Below are 23,754 nucleotides of genomic sequence, written 5' to 3' on the forward strand. Positions count from 1 at the left end.
GTAGGTGGAGTCGCCATGTCTTATTACTGGTGATGTTAACTTTGATCACTTGGTTAAGGTGGTAGCTGCCAGGTTTCCTACTATAGAGTTATTATTGCATAACACTTTTAAAGATTCATTCATGCTGTTGAATGTATTAGCAGTTTGTTCTTCTTACTGCTGAAGAGTCTTCATGGCATGGATAAACCACACTTTGTTTACCCATTTATAAATTTGATGGACATTTGGTTTGCTTCTAGTCTTGGGCCTGACACTGTCTGATAGGCCTTGATGTTCTATTGAACATAAACCATGTCACAGAGCATCAGTATCAGACAGGGCCACTCTGACCACGATGGGCCAAGACAAGAAAGAACAAGGCCGCTCAGTAATCGTGTCTGAGCGAGCAGAAACTAGAACACTGTTGAAGCCACAAAAATGACAAAACATCCTCCCATGCCGCTAACGTGAGGGACTCCTGCTTCTTGGCCACTCACAGCTTTAGCCTCACTTCATTCCTTCCACCTTTTAGATGAGATCCATTACAGCATCCAATCCAGAACAAAGCCCCACTTCCGTGAACCTCTCCCCAACATGATCCAACACAAGCCCAAATCCTCTGATCAATCCATTCCAGGTTCCTAACAGATGCTGCAGTACTTCATGGCGTGTTCTGTCTCTTGCAACTTGCTCGAGAGTACAAGTGTGTTCCTTGGACTGGAAGGCATTGACAATCCAAACAATATATAAACACGTATATTGAAAATCCTTGCTCAGTTCTAATCTTACATAGCGTTTCCCACCCTGTACTCAATTCTTTTTACTAATTTTTTGTGAATTCTTTTTTTTTTAACAGCAAATGCAAGAAAGTTAAAGTATATTCTTTTTTTTTTTTTTTTTTTAACAAAAGTTTATTCTTAAATGTACAACAGCTCAAAGACAACACTTAATTCCAGCTATAGGTGGCAAAAGATGTTATGGCAGGGAATACAGATGTTTAAATACAAATGAAATAAAGGGTCACCATCTCCTCAGGCACAAGGAACAGCTTACTTTTTGCCAGATTCCTTAGTTCCACCTGTGGCCAAGGGCCCCTTCCCCGCGGCCTTCGCTTTTAGCTCCTCGACTTTCTTCTGCTCCTCTTTTTGTTTCTGCTTGAAAGCCTTATCTTCCTCGTCCATCTCCTTGGCCTGCTTGTTGGGCTGTTTCAGTGGCTTCTTCTTGCCACCTTCATGGCCGGACATGGCGCCTGCCGCCCCTTCCCCAGACCCTACCACCGGAGTTGAGGTATATTCTTTTATCCCCTTGCCTTTCTCTTACAAAATACAATTGTGGTAAAACACATGTAACACAATGTAGCATTCTAACCATTATTAAGGGTACAGTTCAGTACAACCACATTGTTGTGCAGCTCATCCCCTGAACTCATTTCCTAAAACTGAAGCGCTACACTCATTATTTTTAAGTAAAATTTGTGTCTAGTAAAATTAACCCTTTGTTAGTATTGAGTTCTATGAGTTTTGACAGATACAATCATGTAACTAACACCATAATCAAGATATATAACAATACCATTGCCTCCCACCAAAAAATAAAAAAAATTCCCGCATGCCCCTTTTTATTCACTCCTCCCCTTTCTGCCAACCACTGTTATGTTTTCTGCCCCTACAGTTTTGTTGGATAATCAGTGTCATTGTTCCAAATGTTGTCTTTCTCTGTGTTTGTTTTCGTTTTATAACATTCCTCAGGTATAGACAAAGATTTACTGAATGTGCCTTAAGATCCACGAGTTTCTTTGACACAATGTCATCTTAATACTATTGTCACAGTACACTTCTTCCCTTCAGAGTTTAGTTCTCAGTTAGAAATTACATTCTCATAGAAACTGTACTTTGGGCTGGGTGCGGTGGCTCATGCTTGTAATCCCAGCACTTTGGGAGGCCTAGGTGGGTGTATGGCTTGAGCTCAGGAGATGAAGACCGGCCTGGCCAACATGGTGAAACCCTGTCTCTACCAAAAATACAAAAATTAGCCGGGCATGGTGGCGTGTGCCTGTTGTCCCAGCTACTGGGGAGGCTGGGGTGGAAGGATCACTGGAGCCCAGGAAGTCAAGGCTGTGGTGGGCCGTGATCACGCCACTGCACACCACTGCACTCCAGCCTGGGTGACGGAGCGAGACCCTGTCTGAAATAAAAGAAAGAAACTGTACTTTGACCACAAGTTGAGAGACCTAGTGGTGGTTTTCATACTTTTTTTTTTTTTTTTGAGATGGAGTTTTTACTCTTGCTGCCCACGCTGAAGTACAATGGTACAATCTCGGCTCATTGCAACCTCTGCCTCTGGGATTCAAGCAGGTCTCCTGCCTCAGTTTCCCAAGTAGCAGGGATTACAGGCATGCACCACCACTCCCAGCTAATATTTTGTATTTAGTAGAGACAAGGTTTCACCATGTTGGTCAGGCTGGTCTCGAACTCCTGACCTCAGGTGATCCACCCACCTTGGCCTCCCAAAGTGGTGGGATTATAGGCGTGAGCCACTGCACCTGGCTTCATACCTTTTGAAAAGCAGCAAGTTTTCAAATGAATTCTCACATCTAACCCTTTCTCGTGCATTTTAGTGGTCCTCAAACTTGAGTAGTTACTAGAATCACCTGGAAATAGATGATGGGGTCCACCCCCAGAGTTTCTGATTCAGCAGATCTGAGGCTGAGGAACCAGAGGCTGCATTTCTAACAAGATTTCAGGTGATGGCGACGCTGCTAGTCTAGGGAGCACACTTTGAGAAGCACTGCTCCAAGGCACCTCTGTACTTCTAGGAGCACTTGAGAATACAAATGGAAAACAGCCAGTTTAGAGGATGATCTGTTACTGAAGATTTTTTAAAGGATGTTCGTGTATGTGTGCATGTGTGTATAATATAATATACATGATGTGTTTCTATAATATAGAAAATATATATATTTATAAATATTTCCATATATAAAACTATTTGCTCATTGCTTCTACAATATTTGTTTTTGTGATTTTTCTAAAGGCCACCTCAAGCATTAGAACTACCAACAAACAACCCTGATGAGACCTCTCCAGATTGTCCCAAGTCGATTGATTTCCCAGCTGTATTGTGGCCTGAAGCCTCCAGCCTCCACACGAAACCAGATTTGCCTGAAAATGGCTCGGCCAAGTTCAAGTAAGTCATTCTTACCCATTGCCTCACCTGCAGCCAAATGTGAAGTACCTGAAAGTCCTACACTTTGAGGGGGATGTCTCTATCAAATTAGGTATTGGGCAAGGTTTTGGAGAAAGCCACTCTGTCCTCTTCTCTTTTTTTTTTTTTTGACACGGAATCTTGCTCTGTCGTCAGGCTGGAGTGCAGTGGCGCGATCTCGGCTCACTGCAACCTCCGCCTCCTGGGTTCAAGTGATTCTCTTGCCTCAACCTCCCAAGTAGCTGGGACTACAGGTGCCCGCCACCACGCCCAGCTAATTTTTGTATTTTTAGTAGAGATGGGGTTTCACCACGTTGGCCAGGATGGGCTGGATCTCTTGACCTCGTAATCTGCCTGCCTCGGCCTCCCAAAGTGCTGGGATTACAGTCATGAGCCACCGCGCTCGGCCTGTCCTCTTCCCTTTTAGGTAACCCCTTCTGTGGCACCTTCAGAGCCCATATCCCTATACTCAAGTCCATCTAGGACATTTTGTTGCTTCTGCCAGAATATTTGCATTTAAGCTTTTTACACGTTTTGTACTTTAAAATCCTTATCTCTGCAGGGGAGGAAAACTGGTATTATCCTATAGGGCAGTATGAGGTTAAATTTTCTCCTGGACAGAAATACTTTGTAGCTCTACGTGGCAAAAACCTACAGATTAACCTATCTGGGCCCTTAGTCTATAGTGAATATAAATTCTAACAAGTGTTTATAATTCAGTGACTCTTAGGTGGGCCTGTTTAACAGTGCTTCAGAATGAAACTGAAAGGCCAAGCTGAATTCTTTTTGCTTCATTTTCAACTTTTGGATAACTCTTCTGTTCAGGAATAATAACTCCTGCTTCCATTTTGCCCCAGGAATGGAAAGGAACCCAAAGAACCCAGTTCCACTCAACTGTGCCACCCCTTGGTGTTCCCAGCGTGCAGAGCAGGCTGCTTGAGTCTGTGACGGGATTCAGAAGTGTGTGCCTGACCTTGGTTAAAAGTGGGCTGCTGACATTGGAACCACAAAACATGCTGGCGTGTTTTCCTTTAACCATTGGGAAATGTCTGTCTGTCTTTTTTTTTTTTTTGGAGATGGAGTCTTGCTGTGCTGCTCAGGCTGGGGTGCAGTGGCACGTTCTTGGCTCACTGCAACCTCCACATCCTAGATTCAAGCGATTCTCCTGCCTGAGCCTCTAGAGTAGCTGGGATTACAGGTGCCCACCACCATGCCAGGCTAATTTTTGTATCTTTAGTAGAGATGGGGTTTCACCATGTTGGCAAAGCTGGTCTCAGGTGATCTGCCCACCTCAGCCTCCCAAAGTGCTGGGATTAGAGGCATGAGCCACCATACCTGGCCTTTTTTTTTTTTCTTTTTTAAGATTTCACACCACATTAACATTACTATGTTTTACATCCTGTTTCCTAAAAACCAAATATACATTGACTTTTTAAATATGTTTCTAAAAGTTGCTTTGAGGAGTACCTTAATAGAAGTCACTCTGATCTAGAAATACATTCATCAGGAGGATGACAGTTTCCATTTGGGATAGGAAAGACCTTTGGGGCTGGAGGGAGTTTTAGGGGTAGACTCTGAAGTCCTTAAGGATGTTCCTATGGGTTGAGCCCAGGATTCATACAGATAATTCCTAGAAAACTATGTGCACGCTTTTTATTAAGCAGCTTGTTCTTTCGAGAAATTACATCAGGTTAGAAACTGGAATCCACCCAGATCATGTATGTAATTTTTCCAAATGCTTCCTGTTCGGAGAACGTTAGTCTGCCTGCAGTAGGCCTTATCTGTCTGCTGATAGAGAGCAGCCTATCTCTGGAAGGGATGTGAGTTCAGGCAGAGCTTTAGTGTGATTGGGGGTGTAGTTGGGTTGGGTGCACCTCACAAGAATGGCGTGTTGTGACTGCCTTTTGTTATTCCTTTTTTTACATTTTTTTAACTTTTTTATTATTTATTTTTATTATAATTTAAGTTCTAGGGTACAACGTGCAGATTTGTTACATAGGTATACAAGTGCCATGTTGGTTTGCTGCACCCATCAACTTGTCATTTACATTAGGTATTTCTCCTAATGCTATCCCTCCCCAAGCCCACCACCCCCAGACAGGCCCCAGTGTGTGATGTTACCCACCCTGTGTCCATGTGTTCTCATTGTTCAATTCCCACTTATGAGTGAGAACATGTGGTGTTTGGTTTTCTGTCCTTGTGATAATTTGCTGAGAATGGTGGTTTCCAGCTTCATCCATGTCTCTGTAAAGGACATGAACTCATCCTTTTTTATGGTTGCATAGTATTCCAGGTGTATATGTACCGCATTTTCTTAATCCAGTCTGTCACTGATGGACATTTGGGTTGGTTCCGAGTCTTTGCTATTGTGACTAGTGCCACAATAAACATACATGTGTATGTGTCTTTATAGTAGCATGATTTATAATCCTTTGGGTATATACCCAGTAATTGGATGGCTGGGTCAAATGATATTTCTCGTTCTAGATCCTTGAGGAATCGCCACACTGTCTTCCACAATGGTTGAACTAGTTTACAGTCCCACCAACAGTATAAAAGCATTCCTATTTCTCCACATCCTCTCCAGCATCTGTTGTTTCCTGACTTTTTAATGATCGCCGTTCTAACTGGTGTGAGATGGCATCTCATTGTGGTTTTGATTTGCCTTTCTCTGATGACCAGTGATGATGAGCATTTTTTCATGTGTCTGTTGGCTGCATAAATGTCTTCTTTTGAGAAGTGTCTGTTCATATCCTTTGCCTACTTTTAGATGGGGTGTTTTTTTCTTGTATATTTGGTTAAGTTCTCTGTAGATTCTGGATATTAGCCCTTTGTCAGATGGGTAGATTGCAAAAATTTCCTCCCATTCTGTAGTTTGCCTGTTCACTCTGATGGTAGTTTCTTTTGCTGTGCAGAAGCTCTTTAGTTTAATTCGATCCCATTTGTTTATTTTGGCTTTTGTTGCCATTGCTTTTGGTGTTTTAGTCATGAAGTCTTTGCCCATGCCTATGTCCTGTATGGTACTGCCTAGGTTTTCTTCTAGGATTTTTATGGTTTTAGGTCTAACATTTAAGTCTTTACTTCATCTTGAGTTAATTTTTGTATAAGGTGTAAGGAAGGGACCCAGTTTCAACTTTCTACATATGGCTAGCCGGTTTTCCCAGCACCCTTTATTAAATAGGGAATCTTTTCCCCCTTGCTTGTTTTTGTCAGGTTTATCAAAGATCAGATGTTTGTAGATGGGTGGTGTTATTTCTGAGGACTCTGTTCTGTTCCATTGTGACCGTCTTAATTTCTCTCAGCGTTGTGCTGCCAAAACATGAATAGAGCCAGAGAGGAAAAAGCCTACTCTTCTTCTGAGTTTATTTTTATCAGGAGTCCATGGCAGGGAAGAGAGGAAGGGAAGGGGAGGAGGGGTTGAGCCTTTATTGATAGTCTCTATCCTAGACTGGGCGTAGTGTGTGGCTCTGGGCTTATGAGGACGAGGAAGTCCCTTCCCTGCTTAGAGGGAGTCAGCCATACATGAGAAGCCAGTAGGATGCTCCTTACAGCTGGGATACAAAATGAGGCCACATTCGGTTTAATATTCAAGCTCACTATCTCTGAGCCCCCATCCCACTATGTTTCTTCCTTGCCTGCTTCCTGCCTGTCCCCGGTTCCATCTCTCAGGGGAGGGTTAGCCTCCCCTCATTCATTCCATCCAAGGGTTAGCCTTGGTTGCCATTCCTTCAAGAGAGGAAGGTCAGGAAGCTTGCTTAGTGAGCTGAGGAATTCAGTTCCACATTTGCTGGAATCCTTAGTGCTTTAATACAGGTTGGTCATCCTTGAAAGATCTCCATATCCAGGGTGGGGCATTCCTGGCTTCATTCAGTGTCTTAGGCCTGCAGTGGGCAGTGGGGTGCAGCATTTGCTTCTCCAGGGGGAGGGCAGAAAAGGGGCTCTCTCTTCTCCTCCTGGCAGACTATGTTCAGTGTTATACCCCTTAATTCTGGCTTTCCAGGGCCACGCTGCTGACCTTACGAGGGCCTGCAGAGCTGTAGTGCCTAGGAGAGAAGGGGAGACAAGCTGTGTCCCCAGCCGACCTCCCTTTCCCAGTTTCTGCTGCCCGGGAGACCCCATCATGAGTTCCAAGTCTGGCTCCTGCTTGTTGTCCTAGGATGAGGACATTTGTTTCAGGGGAAAAACTCCCACCTTGTGATCCATGTAAAGTGCTTGGCATAGCACTTGGGGTGCAGGGAGCCCTCACCACCATAGCTGCTGTCCCTGTGGGTCTGTGTTCAGGCAGGAGAACTGCCTGGAATTGCAGGACGGGAGGGCGAGCCATGGTCTGTGTCCACAATTACTTCGTCTCATGTTATTCTCTGTCTTCAGTTCCCTTTGCTACCCCAAGTCTCTGGCAGTGTCCTGTTGAAAAGTTTGGCTCTTATTTGAGTTGTCAAGGAGAAGGCCATGTGTCCTTGCCCTCACCTTCAGTCGCTGTGCTGAGGGAAGCTGAAATTAGCACGATCCGCAAAGGGAAGGTGAACTTGGGGAGGAAGGGTGGGCTTTGGGGTCCAGTGGGCCTCAACTCAGCACTCACACAAACATACAGGCTTGTTTTTACTTTTGTGAAGGAAGATGGATTCCTTCGCACTAGGCTTTTTTAATCTTCGTAATATGCCTGCTCTAGGAAAGGCATTACTGTGCACCTCAAAGAGCCAAGGAAAGTGAGGACAGAGAAAGGTACATAATGTGCATAAGATCATACATTTGGTTGGGAGGCATAGCTGCGGTGCAGAGCCAGCTGTGTGTGCCCAAAGCCCCTGCTTCTTTAAAACACTGTACACTCACCCAGCAGGTCACGTGGGATGGTGTTTTCATGGTACAGGAAAGATGTTTGTTTATCTTAAAGTATAACTTCACACTGGGTCAAGTTTCAAGATACAGACAATTGATATGGGATACAAATGTCCAAATGGTACACCGGATTGATAAAGATTTTACTCTGTTTAGGTATGGCAGATTTTCGGAAGTGTTTTGCAAAAGCAAAGCACATAGTCATCATCTCAGGCGCAGGTGTTAGTGCGGAAAGTGGTGTTCCGACTTTCAGAGGAGCTGGAGGTTACTGGAGAAAATGGCAAGCCCAGGTTTGTAACGTTTCCAGAACATGAAAAGCCTCTGTCGAATGAAACCGTAACGGAGTTTGACTCAAATCCTGTTCCTATCCCTGAAACCCCGGGGAAATGTTTTTAAGTTAACTGTGACCCTATTGTCTCATTGATTTTTGGCATAAACACAAAGTTCCTATGATTAAGATCAAAATTTAAGCAAGGCTGCCACTTTCCTTTCTAGATATGTATGGATTGCATTTATTCAGATAACAGTTTCTCCTAATAATTGTGTTAAAGTTAAATCAGAAAACTTTGGTTAGCATCATTCATTACTTTTCTAAAGTTATTGAACTTAAGTATGACACAGAGTTTCTGTGAACTTTTCATGTTAAAACTAATGTTGATTATTGAAGGGTTAGGATTTGATATTCAAAAATTTATAGGAAAGCCTTCAGAATGTAAGTTCTGTGAAGGTGCGGATTTTTTAAATTCAATTTTTATTGAGATCTAATTTACATAAAGTAAAAGTCACCAGTTTTAAGTGTACAATTTAATGAGTTTTAATAAATGGACATAGTTGTATAGCCAGCACCATAATCACAATGTAGAACATTTCTGTCCCTCCAGAACATTCCTTCATGGCCCTTTGCAGTCTGTGCTCTCCCATCCCACTGGCTCAGGAAATCCCTAGCTTTGGAAGACAAGGAATTGTTTGTTTGTTTGTTTGAGACGGAGTTTTGCTCTTGCTGTCCGGCTGGAGTACAATGGCGTGATATCAGCTCATTGCAACCACCACCTCCCAGGTTCAAGCGATTCTCCTGCCTCAGCCTCCCGAGTAGCTGGGATTACAGGCATGCACCGCCATACCCAGCTAATTTTTGTATTTTTTAATAGAGACGGGGTTTCACCATGTTGGTGGCTGGTCTCAAACTCCTGACCTCAGGTGATCCACCCATCTTGGCCTCCCAAAATGCTGGGATTACAGGCATGAGCCACCATGCCCGGCCTCTGTTTGTTTTATTCATTGCACTGTCTCCAGCTCCCAGAACTCTGGCACATTATCAGTGCTTAATGGATTTTCATTGGCTGAACAAAAGCAGTCATAAATAAGTACTGCAATACATGTCTTCCATGGTTAGTAGCTCATTTCTCATTGAATGCAGAGTTCGTGAACCTGCCCCTTCCTTCTTCTCCTGAACATCTGAGCCTGGCACATGTTTGGGTGTTCTGCCTCCTGCCTGCTGCCCTCTGGGTGAAGGGTGGGGGTCATCACCTTAAAGGTGAAGTGGAGGAGACAGGAGAGCAGAGAACATTAGGGGCCAGGAAGAAAGAGGGGCCACAGGGCATTCCCTGGATTAGCAGCAGCAGAGGGTGGGAGATCAGAAGGTGTGGGAGGAGCTTGAAGGAGGGGCACTTAGTTGTGTCCAAAAAGGCTCAGAGTTCGTGGACAAAGCAAAGAAGTCGATAGAATGCATTTGACTCCAGTACCCTTCCAGGGACACCTGTGGACATGTTGCTGTGCCACCTATAAACTGCTCCAGGCCGTGTGTTCTAGGTGGAGAGCAGGGTCGGTGTGGGCCAACCCCTCATTTGGCAAAGACTGGCATTGCCACCAAGCAGAGGGGCCTTTACAGTAGAATGAAACGCACATGTGTTCAATGTAGGAAGCGTCTCCTTGATAGAGAAGCCATACTTCTTTTTAAAATTAATGTTATTGAGGCAGAATTTCCTTAGAATAAAATGCACCCACGTGCATTGTGTGTACAGGTTGATGAGTTTTGACAGGTGCATGCACCTGCATAACACCCCCACCTCCACTGTCAAGAAACAGAAATTTCAGTGATCGCTGAAAGTTCCCTGTGCCTTTCCCTGCCAGCTTCCGGCCCCAGACAAACCCTACTCGGCTCCTTTACCAGAAAGAGGTTTGTTTCTCCCAGAATCGTATTTAAAGTATATGTATTTTATCTGTTCTGTTTATATATAATATACACTTTTTATATGTAGCCGTGTATGTATTTAGTTGTGTGTGTGGTTGCATGTATGTGTGTAGCTGTGTATGTATGATGTGTGTATTTCTGTGTGTGTAGGTGTGTGTGGTTTTGTGTGTAGGTGTGTGTATGTAGATGTGTATAATTGTGTATGTTTAGTTGTGTGCATATTAACAGATATGTGTGGTTGTGTATGTGTATATTTAGTTGTGTGTATGTTGTGTAATTGTATGTTGTGTGTGTGCAGTTGTGTGTATGTAGATGTGTGTGTATGTTTAGTTGTGTGTGTAGTTGTGTATGTAGTTGTGTGTATGTTTAGTTGTGTGTATAGTTTTGTATGTAGTTGTGTGTATGTGTGTATAGTTGTGTAGTGTGTATGTTTAGTTGTGTGTGTGTATAGTGTGTATGTAGATGTGTGTAGTTGTGTGTATATGTTTAGTTGTGTGTATGTGTGTAGTGTGTGTATGTTTAGCTGTGTGTGTAGTGTGTGTGTGCAGTTGTGTATGTAGATGTGTGTAGTTTGTGTAGTAGTGTATGTGTGTTTAGCTGTGTGTGTACAGTTTATATGTAGATGTGTGTAGTGTGTTTAGTTTGTGTGTGTAGTGTGTATGTGTGTATAGTTGTGTGGATGTAGATGTGTGTAGTTGTGTGTGTATCTTTAGTGTGTGTGTAGTTATATGTATGTAGTTGTGTGTATGTAGATGTGTGTAGTCCTGTGTATGTCTAGTTGTATGTGTGTGCAGTTGTGTGTCAATGTGTGTAGTATGTATGTATGTTGAGTTGTGTGTGTGGTTGTGTGTATGTGTTTAGTTGTATATGTGTAGATGTGTATGGATGTAGATGTGTGTAGTCATGTGTATGTCTAGTTGTGTGTATGTGTGTGCAGTTGTGTGTCGATGTGTGTAGTGTGTATGTTGAGTTGTGTGTGTGGTTGTGTGTATGTGTTTAGTTGTATGTGTGTAGATGTGTGTGGATGTAGATGTGTGTAGTCGTGTGTATGTCTAGTTATGTGTATGTGTGTGCAGTTGTGTGTGTGTCAATGTGTGTAGTGTGTATGTATGTTGAGTTGTGTGTGTGTGGTTGTATGTGTTCAGTTGTATGTGTATAGATGTGTGTGGTTGTGTGTGTGTGTTGTATGTGTGTAGATGTGTGTGGATGTAGATGTGTGTAGTCGTGTGTATGTCTAGTTGTATGTATGTGTGTGCAGTTGTGTGTGTGTCGATGTGTATAGTGTGTATGTATGTTGAGTTGTGTGTATGTGTTTAGTTGTATGTGTGTAGATGTGTGTGGATGTAGATGTGTGTAGTTGTATGTGTGTGTGTATAGCCATAGCTATAGTTATCAAAACTGAGTTTCTCAACCATGGTCATTAGACTTCAATGGGCATTTTGCATTTCATGTTTTCCCTGGGTGTAGGTCAAAATGAGATCCACTTCATATGTTTTAGGGCTCCATGAAAAAGGGGATTCGACCCAAAATACCTTCCTGCATATTATTTTACTTCATCTTCACAACTTACTTGGGAGATAAATGGGACAGGTTGCGTCATCCCTGCTTTGTCACTAAGGAAATTGACTGATTTCTCCAAGACCCCTGGGCAGTCCCAGGATGGGGACGTAGGCTGGTACCCAGGCCCTGCCTGGCATCTGCCATGTTGTTTGAACCTAGTGCTGCCATCTCCAGCCTGCACCCTCCTGATGCTGCCTATCTCTGCCTTAGGGAGGAAGGGCCTGTGCCCCAGAGTTCAGCATCCTGGCTGCCCCTGCCTCCCTCACTCCCGCCTCCTCTCCCACCCCCAGGACCTGGCGACTCCCCTGGCCTTTGCCCACAACCCGTCCCGGGTGTGGGAATTCTACCACTACCGGCGGGAGGTCATGGGGAGCAAGGAGCCCAACGCCGGGCACCGCGCCATAGCCGAGTGTGAGACCCGGCTGGGTAAGCAGGGCCGGCGAGTCGTGGTCATCACCCAGAACATCGATGAGTTGCACCGCAAGGCTGGCACCAAGAACCTTCTGGAGATCCATGGTGAGAGACCCCCAGCCTCACGTTCAGGGAACCAGCTTTGAAACACCTGTCCTGCCATTTCAGCATCACCCCTGGTGCCTTCCCTCCCTCCCTGGTGGACACCTGTCCCGTTCCCATAGGATGCTGTGGCATTTCCTTTGGAGACATGTTAGTGCCCCGTGGCACCTGGGCAGCTCCCTTTAGGCATGGGAGGAGCCTCTGACCCATAGCATTATTTACTTAGCAGTTCCTGCATCCTCGCTGCTCAGTATGGTCTGAGAGCCAGCGACATTCAGCATCCCCCAAGAACTTGTTAGAAGTGCGGAATCTCCGGCCCCATAGGACCCACCGAATCAGAATCTGCATTTTCCCATGAGCCCAGGTGGCTGGTGTGCTACTGGAGGAATGCTGGGGTGCACAGCTGCATGACCCCTTCCTTTGTGGAGGGGCACGGTGCTGTGAGACAACGGCCTCAATAAGCCGAGGAACAGGAGGCCTGGCTCATTGGACAGCCAGGGCTTCAGCAGGATTGTGCAGGGGCAGACTGCAGCATGGGGTCTCCTGTCACTCTCCCTTCATCCTGGTGGTCACTCCCCACTGAGGCTGCGCTTCCGCCCCGCCCTGGAGCCTCAGAGAGCTGCCAGCTCAGTGCTGGACACCACCAAACCCACCAAGCCTGTGATGTCGGTGGAGTTTGTCTGGGGTCCCTCTGGGCTCCTTCCTCTGTCCTGGGTGACCCCTCACTCCTTCACTCTTGTCTTCTGGTTCCTCCCTTCTTTGCTGTCACCACAAGTCTAATACATCCAGCTGTCCACAGTCATAATGGGCAAACTAGGGTTTCTCCCAAGGCCATTTGCATTTAAAGAGTCTGCATTCAGATTCAAGGAATGCATTTCGTATTTTTTAAGCATTTATTTCTCTTAATTTTATTCAATTAATTAATTTACTTTTTTTAGCGATGGGGGTTTCACTCTTGCCCAGGCTGGGGTACAGTAGCTCGATCATAACTCATTGCAGGCTTGAACTCCTGGCCTTAAGGGATCCTCCCACCTCAGCCTCCAGAGTAGCTGGGACTACAAGCACATGCCACCATGCCCAGATAATTTTTAAAATTTTTGTGGAGACAGTGTCTCACCATGTTGTCCAGGCTGGTCTCGAACTCTTGGCCTCAAGCAATCCTCCTTCCTCAGCCTCCCAAAGTTTTGGGATTACAGGCGTGAGCCATTGCGCCAGCCAAGAATGCATTTCTAAGTGTAGCATTTCCAGAGGCAGTGCACCAGTGGGGATGTTTGTTTTTGCGTGTGTGTGGTAAAGCTGCCTGCGTTTACTTAGGTCACCCCAATAAGGAAAGCGAGGCATTACTCATTTTGACTCTGCCTCTCTTTTGTTTGCCAGGAACAGCCAGCCACCTATTAACTGAGCATCTTTTTGGTACCTACATCTACTGGGTCTGAGCCACTTTCCACGTGCCTCTGCTCATTTCCCTGCAATGTCGGAATGTGGCCTATGTCATCAGCATAAAACCGAGATGACAATGCCTATCTTACAGAATTGTTGTAAGGATTAAATAAGATCATATATGTGTGTTAGGACTTCTTTTAGTTTCAAATGATGAGAACTCTCTTCTAACTTAGGTTAAAAAAAATCAATGGCCTCTTCAGTCTGATGAAGGGTGTTTTAAGATGCATCGTGTTTTTAATGTGGCATTTAGAATATAATCTGCCTAAACCATGATATACTATTTTATTATCCCTTAGAATTGTTATTTTTTACTTAGAGAGCTTGTTAAAATGAGTATAATAAACTGGTCCAAATATTTCTCATTATCTAGCGCTTCTGAATTCTGAGTGACTCAGAGCATGGATGTCTGTGTTTTCCATGCAGTTTCATGCTCTGTGCCTCAGGACATGGATGATGCGGCCTTTCCAGAGAGAATGCCCCTTTGTTAGAGCTGCGATTCTCGTCCAAGCTCCTGGCACACCTTGCGCAGGTTCGCTATTGGGCCTGACATACTCTTACCAAGAGGCCATCAGTGGAAAGGCTGTAGACAACAGCCAAAACCCGCTTTCCTTCCTGAAGCGGCCCTTGAATGGTTTGTTGGTGGAAGGATCCAGGGGCTGAATCTGCCCAGTCAGGCCACGGAGAATAACAACCAAGTCACCCCACTTTTCAGTGTTCCCCTTCAGCAAGTCTGTGCAAGCATGATAGTGATGTCACACTCACATCTGGCCAGTAGCAATTGCAGGACACATCTGAATTTCAGAGATGTGAAAATGGGGAAAAATGTCTATACTAAAACTGACAAAACCGAGGAGCCTGGGGGTGCAGCTTATGTCATCTTTCCTCCTGGCCCCTGGCCCCCTCCTTCTCTCAGCTTTACTCACTCTTTGAGGTGGCCTCCCTTCTCCCTCTGCAATTGATCTGCCTCCACGTGCCAGGGGAGAGTGCCTCCGACAGCTCCAGGCTCTCCAGCTCAGCCACCTGCTCAGAAAATAAACCTCTGGGTGGGCTTGCTTGGTCCCTACGCCCACCCTTCTGACCAAACATGACTGCAGAGGGGTGGGCCCCACATGGGGGCCGTGTGGAGCATGTGGCTGAACTTGTATTTGGGATGTGACCCACAGCCCTATTGGCTCAGCACGCGAGAGAGCAGGGATGGTGGTCCCCAAGGAAGGACTCGGGGGCAGAACGGAGCAGCGCATGTCCACTGTGGTTGAAAGTGCTCTGCATGGTACCAGGTGCCTAGTACCCATTTCATAAACTCTGGCCCCCTTCAGCTCAATAAGTAGTCATTAGTATTAACAATTACTTTTTTCACTTAGTAGTTGATTACTTATTTATTGAGGTGCTTTTGTATAAAAGATTGAAGCTTTCTGAAATCAAAGTTAAGATTTTGTAAACATATCCCATGCCGTTGAACCTTTATCAGTCACATCAATAAATCATGCCCTTAGATTTACGTTGAGCTCCCTCTACCCTATTGGCCACTTCTGCCCACTTGAACACCACTCCAAGGTCATCTGACGGCACGTTAGTCATGGAGTTAGTTATTTTTCCTCCAGATTATAAAGTCCTTGAGGGCATATGTTCTTGACTGGCTTAAGAGTACTGCATGCCTCTGTTTCCCATGAAAGCTAGGGTAGGCCCATTTGCTAAAATGAAGTATGGCTCAGTGTGGCGGTGCACACCTATAGTCCCAGCTGCTCAGGAGGCAAAGGTAGGAGGATCGCTCGAGCCCAGGAGTTGGAAGCTGTAGTGAGCTATGATCGTACTACTACACTCCAGCCTGGGTAACTGGGTGAGACCAGAAAATGAAATGAAGTGTGGAAAGTGAAGTATCTTACACCCTTTCAGATGTGGAGATGATTGCTCTTGATTAGACTAAATTCTGGATTTCCTTCATATGTATTTTTCAGGTAGCTTATTTAAAACTCGATGTACCTCTTGTGGCGTTGTGGCTGAGAATTACAAGAGTCCAATTTGTCCAGCTTTATCAGGAAAAGGGTAATTATACCACACTACAGAATAAGTATATGTTGTTTTCTCCTTTAGGTCGGACATAAATGTGAGGAAATTGAACATTCATCAAAGATTCCCATTGATATGAGAAATAAGACTAAATACAAGGCTGTGCGGTGGCTCATGCCTGTAATCCCAGCACTTTGGGGTTACAAGGTGGGAAGATTGCTTGAGTTCAGGAGTTCAAGATCAGCCTGGGCAACATAGTGAGAAACCTGTCTCTACAAAAAAAAAAAAAAAAAAATTAGCTGGGTATGGTGGCACATGCCTGTAGTCCCAGCTACTAGAGAGGCTGAAGTGGGAGGGTTATTTGAACCTGGGAAGTTGAGGCTGCAGTGAGCTGAGATCATGCCACTGCACCACAGCCTGGGTGACAGGGAGACCCTGTCTCAAAAAAAAACAAACAAATATAGCCTTGTGATAAAATAAATATTTTGCTCACAACTTACAGTGTTAAGTGAAAACCACAGGGTCCTGAATTTATGCACACATGAGTTTGTATAACTGCATATAGTTAAAAGACCAGAAGAAAATATAACAAAATATTAACAAGGAATATCAGGAGTGGAGGGATTATGGGTAATTTTTAATTTCTTCTTTATATCTTTCTGAATTTTCCTACATTTCTGTGATGAACAAGCACTATTATTACAATGAGGAAAACATTTGAGGGTAGACACAATATTGAGGAAAATTCCATTTCAAAACAGTATAAATTATATAAGGAATGTATAATGTCATTGCAGAGGATACAAATGATGATGATGTATAAAGGTAAACATGAAGTTCCCTCTTAGCACACCCAGCTACTCCAGCCCTCCCTACACACGAATTCTCTCACTGGCAGTACAACCACTGGTGATTTTTTTTTTTTTTTTCTTCTGAGACAGAGTCTTGCTCTGTTTTCCAGGCTGGAGTACAGTGGCACAATCACACCTTACTGCAGCCTCCAACTCCTGGGCTCAAGCAATCCTCCTGCCTTAGCCTCCCAAGTAGCTAGGACTATAGGCACGCACCACACTGAGCTAATTTTTGTATTTCTGGCAGAAATGCAGTCTCACTATATTGCCCAGGCTGGTCTTGATCTTCTGGCCTCAAGCAGTCCTCCCACTCTGGCCTCACCAAATGCTGGGATTATAGGCATGAGCCACTATGCCCAGTACCACTGGTAATTAATGGCCTGGGGTCCTTCCTTCTAATGCCCTTCCAAGTGAGCATGTATTAATTAGGAGTTTTACACCACATACTACCAGGCAAATATACAAACTGAGTTATGTTGTTTCTTTATTTTTTATTATGCCAATAACAATCTTTCTTTTCTAATATTATTTACTTCAGTGCTCCAGAACCTGGAACTCAAGATGCCAGCATCCCAGTTGAGAAACTTCCCCGGTGGGTAAAAAGCTCTGATTTGTACCAGTGTTCCTGGTTACAAAAAAAATAGACATCAAAATCTAAACATGTATTTGGCAAGATGCCTCTTAAATCAAATGCACAAATGTGAAAACCAGCCTTGACCTCTAAGACCAAAAGTGAAAGGACAAAGGATGAACCAAAGTAGGATGAAAAAAATGATTTCTTTCCAACCCCTTTTTGCTTTGTGTTCTGGCGGGATCATTTGAGGTCGGGAAAGTTTCTGAAGCTGTTGTGTGACAGGTGGTTACCCAGTGTACAGAAAGCATATGGGCTGACCTGTAACTGGTCAAATACCATCACTGGCATTATTAATCCATGGTTAAGGAGGCAATGAATAAGGAGGCAATGAAAGGACGTGAATAGGAGAGGTTACAGGACCCAACAGAATGTTCATAGGTTTAAAAAAAAAAAAAAAAAAGGAAGATTTTGATGCCAATTTTTCAAAACCAGACATTAAAACAGCACTTCTATAATCTGTAATTGGATCAGAGGTTTTTTTGTTGCGGGTTTTTTTGTTTTTTTGGGTTTTTTTTTGAGATGGAATTTCACTCTGATGTCCAGGCTGGAGTGCAGTGGCACGATCTTGGCTCACTGTAACCTCCGCCTTCTGGATTCAAATGATTCTCTTGCCTCAGCCTCCCAAGTAGCTGGGATTACAGGCGCCCGCCACCACGCTCGGCTATTTTTTGTGTTTTTAGTAGAGACGAGGTTTTGCCATGTTGGCCAGGCTGGTCTTGAGCTCTTGACCTCAGGTGATCCACCCACCTCGGCCTCCCAACATGCTGGGATTACAGGCAGGAGCCACCGTGCCTGGCTGGATTAGAGTGTTTTTAAGGTAAAATAAAACAGCACTTCTAAAAGTGTTTCATAGAACATTAATTTAATATTACGTTGAGAGACATTACTTGATAAAAACATGTTAGGCACTCAAATACAGAAACGTTAGACTAAACAAAGTTAAAATATGTTTGCTCTACTGCAGGACTTTTCAGAGCATTTATTCCACATTGCTGCCTTCTAAAAAGTGGTTATAAAATGTATGTTAATGCTTTACTGACTTATTTAACCACAGAACCTTTTAAATTTTCCTTATGAGGGTTTTAATTGCTAAATATTAAAGTTTTCTTCTGAAGGAATAGGGAGACCTGGAGGACTTCTATGATGCAGGAGATTATGATGATGAAAATGGTGTTTGAGGGATGATTTTAGGAGGTGTATAGAAGGTGACCCTGAGGTAGGAGGGAGTGAAAGAAAGAGATTTTTAGTAATGGATACAGGAAAGCTGACTACAAACGGGGCCAGAGAGACGTGAACCTGAGAGCACATGAAAGGTCATGGATGAAATTAGGGGATGCTTGGGGTGGGAGGCAAACCTGAGTCCAGTATGACTCCCAGGTCTGGGTGGCTGTGAGCACAAGTGTGAGCATAATGAAGGAACCGGGAAAGCTTAGCTGAAACAATCTGTCAGCACATCAAGTACACAGAGACAAGATAAAAAACAAGGACAGTTCGGCAGGGCGCGGTGGCTCACGCCTGTCATCCCAGCACTTTGGGAGGCTGAGGCAGGCATATCATGAGGTCAGGAGTTCGAGACCAGCCTGGCCAATATAGTGAAACCCCATCTCTACTAAAAATACAAAAATTAGCCGGGTGTGGTCGCACACGACTGTAGTTTCAGCTACTCGGGAGGCTGAGGCAGGAGAATGGCGTGAACCCGGGAGGCGGAGCTTGCAGTGAGCTGAGATCGCGCCACTGCACTCCAGCCTGGGCGACAGAGCCAGACTCCGTCTCAAAAAAAAAAAAATTAAAAAAAGGACCATTAAACCTGACGCTTCACATGCAAGGCAAGTTTATATAGGCTGGGAGGAGGGTGTAGGGAATAAGAGGCATCAGAGGTGAACCATCTAGGCGTACTGGGTTTGGGGTAGCCCCGGGCCTCCCTCCGATCCAGCTGGGCAGACTTTGCTCGGGGTTGGCTCAAGGATCCCATTCTTCCAGGTGTGAAGAGGCAGGCTGCGGAGGCTTGCTGCGCCCTCACGTCGTGTGGTTTGGGGAAAACCTGGATCCTGCCATTCTGGAGGAGGTTGACAAAGAGCTCGCCCGCTGTGATTTATGTCTAGTGGTGGGTCACGGCTTTCCCTAACCCCAAGACAGGACTGGAGTTTGTTATTTTTTGCTTCCCCCTCTCCTCTTTTCCGTCCTCGCTCCCTTGCTTCTTTCCTTCCCGCCTTCTCTCCCCCCTCCCCTTCTTCCTTTCCTTAAAATGTATGTTGAGAGGTCTTTATGGTATCCTATAGAAAAACTGAGAAACAATGAATAAGAATTTGTATTAAAATAGGAAACCATGCATGTCTTGGACATCTAAAAGCCTTCTCCCCCAGCCCCACCAAAAAAAGAGAAAAGAACATGCTATTGGTTTTTAAAATAATACGTGCTTATGATTAAATTTAATTGAGAACATGCAAAAATTATCACATTATAAACAGGAAATTAGAAATCGCCCATAGTTCTCTTAATCAGAAATAGTTACCATTAGCAGTTTAGTATATTTTCTTCTAGACCAAAAGTGAGCAAACAGCAGCCTTTGGGCCAAATTGGGCCTGCTACCTGTTTTTGTAAATAAAGTTTTATTGGAACTCAGCCGCACTCATTCTTCCACACACTATGACTACTTTCAAACTACAGTGGCAGAGTTGAGTACTTGTGACAGAGACTGAATGGCCGCAAAGCCTGAAAAATTTACTCTATGGTCCTTTTCAGAATAAGTTTGCCCACCTCTGGTCTAAACCTTTTCTTATGCAGATGTACACATATTAATTAAAATTCAAAACTGACATCATGACATATGTTCTGTTTTGAAACTACTTTATTCACGCAGCAGTTCACTTAGCATATTCCATGTCAGTACATCTAAATCAATATCATCTTTCAGTTGACTGTATGGTGTTTTATATGGATAGGGAATGATATATTTAGCTAATTCTCTACTGTAAGACATTTGGGCTATTTCAAATTTTGATATTTTAATCAATGATATCGTACATATCCTTAGATAGAAATCTTACCATGCTCTTCAAATGATTTCCTTAAGACACATTTCCTAAAAGTGGGATTAATTGGACAGATTGTATGCATATTTCAAATTTTTCTTGACACATCTTTAAAAGCAGAGGCACTTTCTTGTGGTGCATATTCATTCAGCCAGTATTTAAAGAATGCTTTCCAATGTCGAGTATAGTATCACTGTTGATGATGGATTGTTAAATGAGAAAAGCTGGTTTACAGACCAGTCATGCTCTTCCCATCCCTGCAAAAAATGTTTATAAGCAAATATTTATGAGAGAAAACCTAAGAGGACATACATGAAAATGTTAACAGTGGTTATCTTGGGGTAAGATTATTGATGATATGTATGTTTTTTCTTCGTATTTTCTACCTTTAACAAAAAGAAACTATGTTTTAAAAAGTTATGGATCATTTGCTTAACTTTAAAGCAGAAACAAAACCAGAACTACCCCCAAAACATGTTGAGTCACTTCTAAGTCATTCTTTTGTTAACTCTCCTTTTCATGTCACATATTCTTGTCGATTCTAGTGATTGATCAAAGGACAGCTCTTCACTTTCCCTCATCCCTTGGACACCCTGTTTTATCCCATCCTGTTTGGCTTTTCTCACACCTGCAACCACAGACCTATCTGAATTTGTGTAAGGTTTTCTGAAAAAATGTTCCTTCTTGTCGTGTGGCCGTTTGTCCATCTCCATGTGCTTGCCTTGTAGGTGGGCACTTCCTCTGTGGTGTACCCAGCAGCCATGTTTGCCCCCCAGGTGGCTGCCAGGGGCGTGCCAGTGGCGGAATTTAATACGGAGACCACCCCAGCTACGAACAGATTCAGGTACTGGGATACCCTGATGGGAGAGGGCGATGTGGGAGGCAGGTGCAGACATGGTCATCTAAACATAGTTGACCTACTCCTCTAATTTTTAAAAAAGACACAGGGTTTGTGTTTTTTTGTTTGATCTGCAGTTGCTTTTATGGAAGAACAAAATCATTCACTGTAGACTAAGGTAGGGTAGCTCTGTCACTGTACACGACATTTGCCGTGGGACTTTTGTTTGTTCACATTTTGAAAGCTCTTCTTTGATTCCTTAGGCTTTGCTTTCCCTTACATTTTTAAGCTAGACTTAGTGATGGCCTTTAGTTGTAGGTTACCCAGATGCTCCGCAAGTAAGCCTGGGAGATGCCCTTGCAGAACCTCATCACCTGCCGTTCTCACTGGGAGGCCACCTGGCAGATTCCCCTTTGGTCTAATCGCCAAGGTTATCTGTATCTGTGGCCATGTTATGACACTGATCCTGCTTCTCAAACGTTTGGGTGGGAAGTGTAGATTGTCATAGTATGCATTTTTAGTCTTATTCCTGGGACTGTTTTATGTCTTCACCCTTCTGTCTTTTTTCTCACTCCAACTTTTTTTTTTGCCTTTACTTCTTATTCTTGTCCATCTAGTTAATTCCTTTTGAAAAAGTTAGACTATAAATAAGTAGTAAATGAATATAAATGAATAAAATAGAAAACTTCATTGAAACATCTTGTCATTACTTTAATCAGCAGTTTCCAACCTTGGCTGCATATTTTAAAAATACTGATGCCTGGGGGCCACTTCATGAAATTTCAGTGTCATTGCTCTGAGTTGCAGCCCAGACATCATTTGATAAGCTTCCTAGGTGATTCCAGTGTGCAGCCAGGATAGGAACCACTCTTCAAAGTCTCTGCTGGGATTTAAAAAAAAAAAAAGGAAAAAAGAAAAGGGGCCACAGACACTTAAGTAGGCCCCTCCTCAGGTGAGTGAACTGGCTCTGGGCCTCTTCTTTTCCATGTGTCTTTTTGATCAGCTACAGCCTGTGTTCTTGATCCATAGTTCTTCATTTGTGTGTGAGTAGTAGGAACTAAGAAGATAGCCTAAAAAAAAATTGCCTCCTATGCTAAACTTATACTTTGAAAACTACAGAACATTGTTGAAAGAAATAAAGAAGGCCTAAATGAATGGAAACATATCCAATGTTCATGGATTGGACAACTTAATATGATTAAGATGGCAATGCTCACCAAATTGATCTATGGGCTCAATCAACTCAGTCCTTATCAAAATCACAACTGGCTTTTTACAACAATTAATTGAAAAGATTACTCTAAAATTCATATGAAAATGCAAGTGACCCAAAATAGCCAAAACAAAATGAAAAATGAAGTTGGAGAACTCATACTTCCCAGTTTCAAAACTTACTACATATTAGCTGGACATGGTGGCACATGCCTGTAATCCTAGCTACTTGGGAGGCTGAGGCAGGAGAATCAGTTGAACCTGGGAGGTGGAGGTTGCGGTGAGCCGAGATTGCGCCATTGCACTCCAGCCTGGGCAACAAGAGCAAAACTCCATCAAAAGAAAAAAAAAAACCTTACTACAAAGTTGCAGTAATCAAGATAGTGTGGCACTGGCATAGGATAGATATATAGAATCAGTGGAATAGAATTGAGAGTCCAGTAAAAAACAAAACAGAACAATAAAACAAAACCTCACGTTCATGGTCAGTTGATTTTTGAGAAGAGTGGCAAGACAATTTGATGAAACACAGTCTTTTTTAAGAAATAGTGCTGGATATCCACATGCAAAAGAATGAGCTTGGACCCCTCTGTCACACCATACACAAAAAATAACCCAAGATGGATCATAGACCTAAATGTAAGAACTAAAAGTATAACATGTCAAAAGAAAATGTAGGAGTAAATCTTTGTAACCTTGGGTTAGTGAAAGCTTTCTTAGATATGACATCAAAAGTGCAAATAACAAGAAAAAAGGATAAATTGGACTTTATCAAAATTTAAACTTTTATACTCCAATGGGTACCGTTAAGTAAAAAGACAACCCATAGAATGGGAGAAAATATTTGTAAGTCTAATATTTGATATTTGATAAGGGATTTGTATCCAGGATATATAAAGAACTCTTACAACTATAAATAATAAAAAGACAATCCAATTAAAAACCAGGTCAAAATATTTGAAACGACATTTCTCCAAATATATACACATGGCCAATAAGCATACTGAAATGATGTTCAATATCATAAAACCACAACGAAATATCATCACTTCACAGCTACAAGCGTGGCTATAATTTTTAAGATAAAGGAAAATCACAAGTGTTGGTGAAGAAACTGGAACCCTTATACATGGCTGATGGGAATGTACAATGGGGCAGTCATTTTAGAAAACAATGTGGCAGTTAAATATAGAGTTACTATGTGATCTAGCAATTCTACTCCTTGGTATATAGTCCTAGAAATGAAATCACATCTACACAAAAATTTGTACACAAATGTTCATAGCAACTTGTTAATGGAAAAAGTGGAAACAACCCAAATGTCCATCGACTGAAGGATGAATAAATAAAATTTGGTATGTTTGTACAATGGATTATATTTTAGCCGTAAAAAGAATGAGGTATCCGTATATGCTACTACATGGATGACCCTTGAAAATGTTATACTAAGTGAA

General features: G+C 43.2%; 1 protein-coding gene and 1 pseudogene across 4 annotated transcripts in view; one reads left to right on the forward strand and one right to left on the reverse strand.

Moving 5' to 3' along the window:
• Nucleotides 1-862: 862 nt before the first annotated feature.
• On the reverse strand, nucleotides 863-1,295 carry LOC112623779 (annotated as a pseudogene). The gene has a single exon (XR_003119203.1). The product of XR_003119203.1 is annotated as a translation machinery-associated protein 7 pseudogene (transcript).
• A 1,517-nt stretch (nucleotides 1,296-2,812) lies between these two features.
• The window catches only part of SIRT5 (sirtuin 5), a 28,254-nt gene continuing 7,312 nt past the window's right edge, over nucleotides 2,813-23,754 (forward strand). For 2 of the 3 annotated variants that reach the window (XM_025382875.1, XM_025382876.1), the window contains exons 1-7: nucleotides 2,813-3,165; nucleotides 8,176-8,309; nucleotides 12,061-12,286; nucleotides 15,682-15,769; nucleotides 17,123-17,176; nucleotides 19,199-19,322; nucleotides 20,979-21,094. In XM_025382875.1, coding sequence (XP_025238660.1) covers nucleotides 3,051-3,165; nucleotides 8,176-8,309; nucleotides 12,061-12,286; nucleotides 15,682-15,769; nucleotides 17,123-17,176; nucleotides 19,199-19,322; nucleotides 20,979-21,094 — 857 coding nt within the window. In that variant the 5' untranslated portion in view covers nucleotides 2,813-3,050. The remainder of the gene's footprint in view (nucleotides 3,166-8,175; nucleotides 8,310-12,060; nucleotides 12,287-15,681; nucleotides 15,770-17,122; nucleotides 17,177-19,198; nucleotides 19,323-20,978; nucleotides 21,095-23,754) is intronic. The other variant, XM_025382877.1, reaches the window with a different exon arrangement.

This window comes from Theropithecus gelada, chromosome 4, assembly GCF_003255815.1.
Source record: "Theropithecus gelada isolate Dixy chromosome 4, Tgel_1.0, whole genome shotgun sequence".
In the NCBI taxonomy this organism is placed as follows: Eukaryota; Metazoa; Chordata; class Mammalia; order Primates; family Cercopithecidae; genus Theropithecus; species Theropithecus gelada.